Source organism: Heteronotia binoei, chromosome 1 (genome assembly GCF_032191835.1).
Source record: "Heteronotia binoei isolate CCM8104 ecotype False Entrance Well chromosome 1, APGP_CSIRO_Hbin_v1, whole genome shotgun sequence".
NCBI classification, from domain to species: Eukaryota; Metazoa; Chordata; class Lepidosauria; order Squamata; family Gekkonidae; genus Heteronotia; species Heteronotia binoei.
Window position 1 is genome coordinate 196,995,663 of NC_083223.1, and position 12,825 is coordinate 197,008,487.

Here is a 12,825-nt window from a genome sequence, read left to right on the forward strand (position 1 = left end):
TAATGTTTTAAGCATGTTTTAAGATCTTTTTTAAAGAAATACGTAATTTTGTTTGTGTCCTTTATAAAGTTTGTATATGCACCACCTGGCATTACATTTTATGATACACATGACCTGGCATGACAAGGTCTCATTTATGTCAGATCTGGCCCTCATAACAAATGAGTTTGACACCCCTGGTATAATGTGTATCATATGGTTTCAGTAATGTTATCATAGATAGATAAAAAAATAAGTAGCTTGGTTTATGTTTAATAGTTTTGTTCAGTATGGGAAATGGAAGTCAAGATAGCCACAGCACTGGTAAAAAAATGGGACTCAAGACAGCATGGAGGTTACTATCTAGGAATTGACCAGAACAGGACCTGCTGTATCATGTACCTTCTAGCTAGTTGTAATCTGAAAAACTGTGAACATATTCTGAGTGGAAAGGAAGAAGATACACTAATTCTCTGTGATGTGCTCTGAGAGTGATACGCACCCATACTGTGGGAGAGAACGCTTCCCAATCCATACTATGAGATCCCTTCTTCTTCACCCAGGTTGTATAGAACACTATATGTTGCATTTCATTATGTGGTACTGTGACTTTTCCAAATACTGGAATCACCCTCCACAATTCTAAAGGAAACCTGGGATCTCTATAGCAAGTTGCTTGGTACGTTCAGATTGGGATTACAGTATAGCAAGGTGCTATACTGTAGCTATACTGTAAATCTGAAATCAAAACCAAATATAATGTGGGTTGTGTTCGCATCTGTTAGTTTGTTGTTTTTGTTTTTAAATTGGGATATCTGTTCGCTGATCTGCCATATCATGTCCTATTGACTTGGCCCTTTAACTGTCACATTTAGTAAAGAGAAATTGGGGGGGGGGAGTGGGCAGTACTATTAAGAAGCACTGTTGTAAGACTTCACAAAAGATATCAATCCATTAGATATTGGTATTCAGCAGAATAATAGTCAGGCCTCAGATTCAGTGGGAGCTCACAGGAGCTCACCTCGTGAACCTTTCTGAGAGTTCCACCTCCTTGTCCACTGAATAGTAGGTGCAGTTGCATAACAATCCCTGGATGAGCTCCACCACCTATTTTTCTACAAAATGACCCCTGATAATAGTACATAAATTTCACTAGGTACAGAAATATTTATTGGGAAATTTATTTGGTTCAGTAGATCTTTAGGAAACTATTGGAACTTTAGTTAGAGGCAATGTCCGTATTCTGTTGTTTGGATGTATGTGTAAGCCATCAATGTAGATCTTTTCAAGCATAGGTAATCTTTATATTTCAAAATATAAAGGGCAGAACAGAAATAGATGTTTCCATAGTCTTTTTCTTTGTCATTTATTAGAAATTAACCTTGACAAAGACAGAGTCACGATTGCAACAGTTTTGTTATATACAATGATTATCTGTTTTGTGTCATACTAGTTTTATTTTATTACTTCAGTATACAAATATTTATGGTGCCATGCTGTTAGCCCAGTTGACTTCTAAGGTGGGTAATTAACATGAACAAATCAAAATAATGTTAACATCGCAACATTTCAGTAAAAATACCCTTAATGGTAAAACAGCAGAAAGCATCTTCAAGGCAGTATAATATAAGATGATTAAAAAAAAATCAGTAAAAGATAATTTTAATAGTAAAGATTGCCCTTGTACAGGAGTAACAGGCCATTGTTTGATGGTATATTGGTTCTTAATATGCAGGTATGTGTTTGTGTATTGTGATGACATGATGCTATATACAGTGTCACTTTCCATTTATTTCTGTTAATGTTGGGTTGTTGGAAGAGGCCACCTTAGAAGCCTCCTGTCAGAGAAAATGGGATAAAAACATCTGAAGTCATTCTCTCTAATTCATTTTTCTTATTTTTATTGTCTAAGTTTGTCCACTACCTCCAATGGTGACTCATGGAGATTATATATGCCATCCGCGGCCTTGCGAGCGTTACAACCATGGAACTGTGGTTGAGTTCTATTGTGATCCTGGCTATACTCTCACCAATGATTACAAGTATATCACCTGCCAGTATGGAGAATGGTTTCCTTCATATCAAGTATATTGTGTCAAAACAGGTAAAAGATCCAGGAATCCAAGGTTGATGTGAAAGATAGGCATTTAAGCCAAATATGATTGTATAGTCCTAGATCCTTTTTGAATTTGTCTGGTATTTTTACAATACCTTATTTATTGTTAAACTGTATTTTGCCTTTGTGTGTCTGTGTTTGTTTTAATGTGAGAGATTTTGTGCATTGTCTTGAAAACACATAACATATAAAGGATAGGTATGGGAGCTATGGAGATTGTGGAACAATTCAGCCTGGGCCTAATAAAATATAAGAATTTTAAATTTGTTATCCAATGAAACTGTTTTTGTGTTGATTCTAAATATAAAACAATTATTACATAAACTACATAATACATGTAGCTGTCTTTCATTGTACTTTTGTGCCACAGAGCAAACCTGGCCAAACACACAAGAAACTCTCCTGACAACGTGGAAGATTGTAGCATTTACTGCTACCAGTGTTCTTCTGGTGCTTCTGTTAGTTATTCTTGCCAGGATGTTCCAGACCAAATTTAAAGCACACTTCCTTCCAAGGTTAGTTCTGCCTTTTCTTTCTGGAATTTTCAAATAGAGTAGTAGGATCTTGTATGTGGAAACCTGACATGACTGGGGGAGATTATGATCCCTCTCTTTTGGTAGAATATAGAATAACTTAACTCACGTTCCAATGTCAGTGTGTTGAATGTTTTCCCTAGAGGCAACAGCAAATTATGTGGAGCCAGAAATCTCAAGAGTGGGAAAAAACCATCAATCATGTTATAACTTCTAATATGCTTTACAAGGGAAAGGGGAGACTTAACATAAGACTGCCATTTTCAGTTACAAACCATCTTTCTCCCCATGTTTGTAATTGAGTGGCCAACCTCATAACCTGTCCAAAAACAGAAGAAAATCTTTGGATCAGATAGAAATTTGTGGCATTTACCGCTACCAGTGTTCCTTCCTCTTGTGTACACTAAAGGACAGTCCATTTTTAAGCCATTTTAGCATGCTGCCATGTTATAGACTTTTCTTTGAAGCAGGAAGGTGATGAGTATCCTAAATATTGGTGTCTTTATGTATGAGAAAATTGGGGAAGATTAATTAAATTGCAAAAAAATATAATACCAAGACCATTAAAGGTGGTAAAGGTAGTCCCCTGTGCAAGCACCAAGTCATTACTGACCCATGGGGTGACATCACATCAGGGTGTTTTCATGGCATACTTTTATGGGGTTGTTTGCCATTGCCTTCCCCAGTCATCTATACTTTACCCCTAGCAAGCTGGGTACTCATTTTACCAACCTCAGAAGGATGGAAGGCTGAATCAACCTTGAGCCAGCTACCTGAACCCAGCTTCCACCAGGATCGAACTCAGGTCATGAGCAAAGCTTGGACTGCAATACTATAGCTTTCCACTCTGCGCCACGGGGCTCCTACAACCAAGACTATTAGGAGAAGCTAAATCAAAGTCTGAGTCAAAATGGTTTTAAAATTATATCCCTTATACTAGGCATTTTTGCTAAGTACCAGTGATCATTTTTTAAAGGTTAGTTTGTGTGTGTGTGTCTACCAACCATATGGCATGTATGTTTTAACAAAGTGAGAAATTATATGTCCCAATTAGAAAATGTCTAAGATACTTTCATTTACATACTTGGAACATATCCATTGTATTCTAGTTCTGTGAAGGAGGCCTCAGAATCTGCAGAACAGAATTCTCAGTACCATCACTAGTTTCCAGGACTCTTTGCAGAAAGGGATGACAGTTAAATTGATAGGAATCTAAATTTGTATTAAACATACCCCATAGGGCACAATCCAGTTTAAATTAAACATTTTAAAATCCTATTGATTTCAACAGCTGACAGACTATGGTGCAATCCTATCCTAACAGTTGTGCCTGCCAAAAGAAGATAGCATCAGAACTTAAACAGTTGTGGCACTGGAATTGAAATTCCAAGTTAGGGAATTGTATAGGGTTGCCAAATCCCCCAAAGCCTCCAGTGGGGGACTGTTTTTATGTGCGCAGAACGCCCATGATGCGATGACATCACTTGCAAGTTGTGTCATTGCACCAGCAATGTCGTGCACTGGCCACTCTAGGAGCTTCTGGGGAAACTCTATAGTTTCCCCAGATGCTCTAGCAATTTGGGAGGGAAAACTCTATGGTACCATAGAGATTTCCCTCCCAAATTGATATCATAGAGTTTTCCCTCCCAAATTGCTAGAGCATACAGGAAAACCATAGAGTTTTCCTGAAAGCTTCTAGAGCGGCCGGCATGCAATGTTGCCAGTGTGATGATGTCACTGCAAGTGATGTCATTGCACCATCAACATCAGGGGAGGATCCCCCCACTGGCCCAATGGGGGCCGGTGGGTTGGGAACCTCCGAGGTGGGGGAAAGCCCGCCCGACCTGGAAACTTGGCAGCCCTAGAGTTATTTAATGGTGTTAGAACTCCAAGTTATGACACTTGAGATTTATTTAGGCCTAGGGCAATGCTCCCTGTAAGCTGTGGGGTCTTGTGAACAAAAATTCTGCTTCATGAGCTACTGGCATTAAAAGTTGCGAGCAAGCAATTTGGCTACAGCATAAATTAGTTTTCTCTGGAGCCATCCTTTCTGAGCTAAGACCAAAATGTACCAGACAGAGGCTAAAAAATTGAGCTAGTTCACACTAACTAAGCTTAGAGGGAACACTGGTCTAGGGGAAAACAAATACTTAAATTGCACAACTGCAACCAATACACTTAGATAAAAATATGTATAACTATCTTTTCATATGCAACTCTTGAAGTTTTTTTAAAATACAGAGGACCAAAATTCCAGATATGTTGTGTATAATAATAAACAATCATTTAGATGAGAATAACCTACATAATGCCAATAAGTGTTAGTAATTATCAAGAAGTGTCAGTTACAAAAACAAAATCGTATACAGTGATTACACAAATATTACTGGCCTCTAGTAATCTTCATATTCCTATATAAAGCCTCGTCTAACATCTTCTGTAATCAATAGATTGGCAATTATGGAATAGTCATACCAGTCATACCAACCAGTTAAAGTACTGTATATTTAATAGCAAAAATTAATACCATGACCAAGATACCAATTTTTTTTTTAAAAAAAACTTTTTAACTTGAGAAAGTAAACCTGCTTAGGTACAGATTAAACTGCTCTTCTGTGGCCCCATCATGATCTCTCAGCTTCACCTGCTTCACAAGGTTATTGTTCTCAGGATAAGGAAGAGGAGGAAAAAATAATGTGATAGCTTTGGGTTCGATTCAGGGAGAAAAGTGAGATAGAAATAAAAATAAATACCCTTATTTTGCATTGAACCACAAAAAGAAGGGTATTTTTACCCCACCCAAACCTCAGGGCTTCTTATCTCAGAAGATGACCGTCTCTTGATAGCTCAAGAATAAAAATAATATTTTATAGTATAAAAATCCATGTTGCCTTCTTCTGCAATAATATATTGTCATAACACACATACACCAGCCATGGTACTGATATACCTCAGTACAGCATGTCTGTGTCCCAGGAAGTGTGCTATCAGAGGTAAGTTACTACACTTCCACTCAAGTCACTAGAGAAACAAAAATGACTGCTCCCCTCTCCTCTCTTCATACGCTTACACAATTTCAGCAGAGCATATGATTCCAATCACAGCATACCAACAGCTGGAAATAAATTCCTGTCAAGGTGCCGATTCCTTTGGATGACTGGTTGCATGGTGTGTGGCTGCATTTCTCATGCTATGAACACATGAAATGCTTAAGGAAGAGGGGACTTTGAACCAAAACAGAGTACTAAACCAGCAGCCAAGGCAGGTGAATATTGTTAGGGCATATCGCTAGCCAGTGTCATGCTAGAATCCTCTCAGATACTCCATCTCAGAATTCGAGGCACCCATACTCAGCAGATCTAGTGTCTAACTTCTACAAATGTCTCTCAGGTCTCTCCCTCTCCCCACAACAATATGTTGCAACTGTTTTATTGGCTTTAACAGTACATAGTGGGGAGGGGGCAGAGTTGTGGCCCTTGAAACCCAACATACAGTGGGGGGGGGGGGGGGGTGAGCACTTGGCAGTGCACATAAACCACTTTCAAGACTGGCCAGACATACCCAGGTTGTAATACCATACAGATTTACATAGAAGAAAGCCTATTAAATAATGTGGAACATATCTTAGTAGACATGCATTTGGCTCAGGCTCTATATGGAATGCTTTGGCAATGCTACCAGCACAGTGGGAAGAAGCCATGCAAGAAATCAGGGAGAAAAGCAAAAAGCTCATGACCAAGGTTATTAGGAATAGTTGTGTATTACCAATGTGACAATAAAGTATAAATATGTATGAAAATTTGTATACAATTATTTTTCAAAAATATCAATTATAATACTTATAAAGGCTGGACAATATGCAGCTCAACATCTCCATGTGTGCTGACTTGAAGGCTGAAACCCCAGCACTAAGGGTGAATACATACAATGTTCTTGAATCCAGTTTTAAATACAAAGTCTAAAAGGACCACAGCAGAGCTTAAGTTTATACAGTAGAGATCCACTCATTTCTAAAGGCTCCTATGGGTGTCAAATGATGATCTCTGGTGTCCCCACAAATTTTGGCTTGGCAATGGACCGCTAGCTGTGCTGAGCCATTTCACAGTAGCTTCATCAGGCAAATGGATCAGGGACACGAAGAACTACCAACTTCTATAAACACCAGAGTGTATGCATATTAAATTACCGTTCTAATAGAAGATTAAAAAGTTTTAAAATAATAGAGCTTACGCATTCATATAAATCCTCATACACATCGAGTCAAACAGTAAAGGATAGGCTGGCGTCTCCAGAACGCTCAGGATGAGTGTCTGGAGATATCACAATCTAAAAACACTAAATCAGCATCAGCTGTGACATGTCTACCAGTATGTAAAAGGTGCATACACATCAAACCTTCATAACTAAACAGTATTGCCAGCACATTGTATGTTCATAAGAAACAGGCAAAACCCAAACTTGCATTTAGACCACGGAGGGGCCACAGAGTCAATTTAAAAATCCAGAATGATTCTTCCCATAATAATGTTTGGCATGCATTCCTATCTTGGTGTTGAACTCCTCATATTTCTACAAGACAAAAAACTACCAGGATCAGTCTACATCACTTCATTCTTTTGCCAACTCTCCAGCCTAGCTGGATGCATATGCTCTTGAAGCATATTTGATATTTTATAAGATTTAAAAATGCCTGATGTGAGTTATGATAGGAACACCCTCATGCTGTTCTGCTGTCATGCAATTTTCGACTATACAGGAGCCCAGCTGGAGCAGAAAGTTGGCAACCTTTCTCATTATTTTTTTTTCAGAAGAAGATGATGATGATATTGGATTTATTTCTCGCCCTACACTCTGAATCTCAGAGTCTCAGAGTGGTCACAATCTCCTTTACCTCCCCCTCCTCCACAACAGACACCCTGTGAGGTAGGTGGGGCTGAGAGAGCTGTTACAGTAGCTGTCCTTTCAAAGACAACTCCTGTGAAAGCTATGGCTGACCTAAGGCCATTCCAGCAAGTGCCAAGTGGAGGAGTGGGGAATCAAACCTGTTTCTCCCAGATAAGAGTCCACGCACTTAACCACTACACCAAACTTGCTCTCTTTCTGCTACTGCTGTTGAATAAAAACATCACTTGTTTCACGACTGTATGTCTCTGTTGTATGATTTACCATGTAACGTTAACCTGTTGAACCTTTGTGCACCTCTGGAACTTTTGAGTTCTAAGAGAGGATAATGGGCTTTGCCAAAAATTGCAACTGTGGAGGAGCATGGAATAAGATCCCAAAACATTCCAGTTTAAGGGATGACTGTAGTTAAGATGGTCCATAGGACTACACAGTGTACTGTATGCTGACCTGTACTGTTGTATTCAGTCAAATTAAAGGTTGTATTGTGCCTTTAATCTTCAGATCCTTCAAATCTAATCTAATAATTTATTAATATTTATTGATAACCATGGTTTTATCTGTTTTTATTTGTTTTAAATGCTGATCCCTTTATATGTTTAAATACTGTAATTTTGTTGGATCTATCACTGGAAGCCGCCCTGAGCCACTTGTGGGAAGGGCGGGATATAAATCCCAAATAAATAAATAAATAAATAAATAAAAATATGCTTGTTTTACAATTTTCTTCTTTTGGAAGGTATTCCCTTGGAAAGCCACACAATCCTGCTGTTGCCCCTGGGTGGTGTTGGTAGCTGATTCTTGTTGCTGTTTTTGAGACCCCAGAATGAATGCAAGACTCTTTTTCTCATGTGATGAGACAGTCACGCTCATTTCTAACTTAAACTGCAAGTTCCACTGCTTGCCTTCAGTGCAGAGTCGCCTGACAGTACTCAGTCCAGATACCAGAGTATAATGAACATAACCTGTGGTGCCATTACTGCTTTCCCTAAGGTTTCCCATCGTGGTTTTTTTGTGCCCAGGATTCTGGAAATCTTTTCATAGGCTGATGTTCAGAGTGAGGAATACAGAAAATTCCTTATCTGTACTACCCAGCTGCTTGCTTTCCTTCTCTAAAGTGTTCTTTGGTTTGTTGGAGATGTGATAAATTGCACATAACTATCAGTCTGAGCAGACTCCTGCATATCTCTGAAGTAAATATTAATGATGCATTAGCTCTGTTTCAGGTGATTAAAAACCACTATAGTCAAAAGCTTGTCTGTTGCTAGAATATGGTATTTAGTTATCCAACCTCTCTGTTCTGTCTCCATGTAGAGGTGCTCAGGAGAGCTGCAGCAGTGATCCTGACTTTGTGGTGGTGGATGGTGTTCCTGTCATGCTTCCTTCCTATGATGAAGCTGTGAGCAGTGGCTTGAATGGCTTGGCACCTGCATGCATGTCCCCTGCAGGCCAGGGGTATATTTCACAAGCAGATGATCAGAACCCTCCAGCTTATCCTGGTCCAGAAGACCTGGACAGATTGCCAGCTGAATTTGATACCTGCGACAGCATTTCAGGCTCTTCTGAACTCCTTCAAAGTTTGTACACATCTTCAGTGTGTCAAGTGGGAGCACATCCTGTCTCAGAGAGAACTGATGCTATCAACAGCACCACCGGGGAAGTAGCATCCACCAGCCCAAGCATTGACATTGCAGATGGTAATTTTGATTTTTGAACATTACATGGGCTTATTTTAGTCAGTCTTTCTCTGTGTGAAGAAATCATGAGACTGGAGAAGCAACTTAGTCTCACAGTTGGCCTTTTTTTTGTCCTGGCTTTTTGTATGTTTTGCTTCTGATGTTAATGCTTCTGATGTTGATGCTTCAGCTGCACTAACTTTCATACCACCTCACATCAAGTTATACCAAGAGGTTATATGTAAGAATTCCTTATCAAAAATAGAGGGCTGGGTATGAGCATATGAAGCAGCTTTATATCAAGGTTCATCTAGCCCAGTATTGTCTGTTCCTGAATTATGGAACTCTTCAGGCAGAGAGACTCTTCTCTGCCCATCAGATGCTGCCTGCTCCTTTTAACAGGATGCCATGGACTGAACCTAGGACCTTTTACGTGCAAAGCATGTGCTATGGCCCCCCTCTCCACGAAGGATATGGTGTTACAGCCACAGAGTGTTCACAGAGCCACTGGACAACAGCCTCTTGTGCACCTGATCATTGTGACATCCTCCAAGGTCAAAACCGCTACCAAACTTAATGCTTACATATTGACTTCTGTCTTCTGACGCACAAGGCATGCAATGCAGCTCAAGGTCTAACTATGACTAATCTCAGTGGGGGCAAGCTTTCTTCTTGGTGCAAAAAACACCTTGAGATTAATCAACAACCTTTACAATCAACCACATTTAATTAAATAGTGTTATAATTGTAATGAAGGAAATGACTGAACATTTCCTTGAGGTCTCCTAGGTTCATTTTCTCAGATATAACAGGGAATCACACATTTGTTAAAATGTGTGGAGAATCCAAGCTGCATCCTGTGCAAGGAGTATGAAAGCATCTGTGGAAATATACATGCCCAATTTCTTCATCCTACTTAAAAAATAAAAAAGAGGAACACATGAATGGAATCATCAAAAAAATCACATAATATCTGCCTATTTTCCAGAATTCTGTCAAGAACACACCAAAAAAAACATACTTATCTTGTCATCATTGATTTTCCCATCATTGATTTTCCCATAGACCTTGAATTTTAGGTGGTATGATTGTAGTGTATTTTATGCCCATCAGAATCTACTTTATGTGTTACATCAGTAAAAAGAGAAGCTGGTGTCTCAGCACTGCATCAGCTCTCCTATCAGTAGAGGTGAGAAGAAGAAAGTTAATTGCCCTAATTAACCCATTATATACACTTTGGCTACACTTTGGTATGGAAAAAAGTGATAGAAAATACACACTCGATATCAGACTAGCTCTGAATTTCTCAACTAAATGGGTTTAACTGAAGTCATAATCAGCTGGTGTCAGCTCCGTTTTGAGTGAGATCATTAAACATGATACACCCTAAATATGATACACCCTAGCTAAGTTAAAGCCTTGGAAATGTTTGTGCAGTTTTGCTCATAGGAAAATCAAGAGCAGCAGATTGATTGATTTATTTACATATTTATTTATTTCCCATTCCCAAAACCAGCTCAGAGCTGGTGACAGCTCTTAGACCACTCTTGTTGGGCTTCTCACCTTGACAGCCTTAAACATTTGATTTATTTAAATGCTTACTGCTTTCAGCATGCTAATATACTTGACCCCAAATTTTCCTTAACTGTATGGAAAATTTGAAGCACATGAGGGATCTTAAGTACATTGGTGAACACTGATTGGGCATAACATGGGGTAGTCAAAGGATTGCTTGAAGACACTGCCAGTTATAAGGTGCTTTTATCAGGCTGATTTGTATGAAACCCCTTCTCTACGGTAACAGAGGTTTTCATGTAATGGAAAAAAGGATTGCCTGAATCCATGTACACTTAAGTGCCTTAACCTTTTAGCAACAATGGCCCTGTTAATGGTATATTATAGTTAACTAAAATTTCAGGGGCCATCTTCAGAGAATTCACAATTAAAACCCAATTAACTCTTTCTTTTATTTTCTAGAAATCCCATTGATGGATGAAGACCTTTAATCTGCACAAATCTTGCTCATTACTTGCTCACAGCTTGGGGGGGAGGGGAGAAAGAATCATGCACATATATATACATACCTATATATCTATATAAATCTCTATATAAAGACTGCTTAAAAATTGGGTGGGGAAGGGTATTTTTTGTTTTTATAAATCTTCCACATGATAACATCACCAGATTTTGTGCACACATCTTAATCAACTTTGGGGGTTGAGAGCATCAGCTATTCAACAGCAGCTTTACAAAATGAATCCTGAGGATTTGATGAGACTAGTCACGGCAAAAGAACTCTAGCTTCATGGAATAGTGACGAGTGGGTATCTGCATCGTAGGAAGTTTTAACAGCTCTTTAGAAACACCCAGTGAGAGTGATTTGTGGTACAAACTGCCTAAAGAAAATATGTCAGTTTATGTAAATTTTACTTTATCAAAGCTGCTTCATATTTATGAGGGACTACAATTTAAAAGGAATCCTAACTTATTCAGAAAAAAAAATAAAAGTGTTGAAATTAAAATAAACGAGAGGGTTCTTTGAATGTTCTGCATAAACCAAGCTTTTGGAAATGTTTTCCAGACAACTGCACTGATCTGTGGTTTCCTCCTTGCTGCTGTGGCAAAGGAGGTTTCAAATGGGAGGTTCCATGTTCTCCCCATTACTGTAGCTATCTGTCCTTTGCATATGGGGAAAATGTTTGTCTAGCTTATGGTGATCCCACTTAAGGAAGTGGCCACAGCAACAAAAATATAAGGCCAAAGAGAAGGGTTAACTATAAAAGTGAAGTAGAAGGTCCAATCATTACATAAAGGATGAGGTATGTTTGGAGTAAAGTATAAATATATTTTATTATTTGTTAAATATTTCTATGGCTGCACTGCATATGACATGGTTATGAGAGCCGGTTTGGTGTAGTGATTAAATGTGTGGACTCTTATCAGGGAGAACCGGGTTTGATTCCCCACTCCACGCCATGCACCTACTGGACTGACCTCGGGTCAGTCATAATTCTCTCAGCACTGTTCTCCTCAAGAGCAATTATTTGAGAGCTCTCTCAGCCCCACCTACCTCTCAGGGTGTCTGTTGTCGGGAGGGAAAAAAGATTGTAAGCCGCTCTGAGACTCCGAGTAAAAGGCGGGGTATAAATCCAATCTCCCCCTCCTCTTATTTTATGAATGTCACCAAATTATAGGAGAACATGGTACAGACACCTTAGGCAAATCCTGAGGTCATCCCAGACAGTATGCATTATTGTGTCCCACTCAGAACATACAAGGAAGAGTTGTTTGAACCAACCTGATAAAATAAAAGTATTGCCTTGAGTTTCTGAAGCAGCGGTCCACTTGCGCAGTTGAAACTGGTAAATCTTGTGTTTCTGTGAAGGGGTTTCCCATGTGGTTGTGCTGAGTTCAATGAGAAGTCTCTTCCAGTCTATAGTTACAGTACAATCCTAAACATGTTTTTTCAGAAGTAAATTCCACTGAATTCAAAGGGATTTACTCCCTAGGAAGTATGCTCAGGATTACAACACTAGAGGAGGCGGCTATTTTTTTTTTTTTTTTAATAGAGCTCTTGCACAGATATTTATTTAATTTATATCCTGCACCTTCTTCCCAT

General features: G+C 39.0%; 1 protein-coding gene across 3 annotated transcripts in view; it reads left to right on the plus strand.

The window, feature by feature from the left end:
• LOC132576790 (sushi domain-containing protein 4-like) overlaps nt 1-11,732 on the plus strand; it is a 209,255-nt gene extending 197,523 nt beyond the window's left edge. For all 3 annotated transcript variants that reach the window (XM_060246089.1, XM_060246091.1, XM_060246090.1), the window contains 4 exons: nt 1,892-2,083; nt 2,466-2,610; nt 8,845-9,227; nt 11,184-11,732. In XM_060246089.1, coding sequence (XP_060102072.1) covers nt 1,892-2,083; nt 2,466-2,610; nt 8,845-9,227; nt 11,184-11,212 — 749 coding nt within the window. In that variant the 3' untranslated portion in view covers nt 11,213-11,732. The remainder of the gene's footprint in view (nt 1-1,891; nt 2,084-2,465; nt 2,611-8,844; nt 9,228-11,183) is intronic.
• Nucleotides 11,733-12,825: the final 1,093 nt, after the last annotated feature.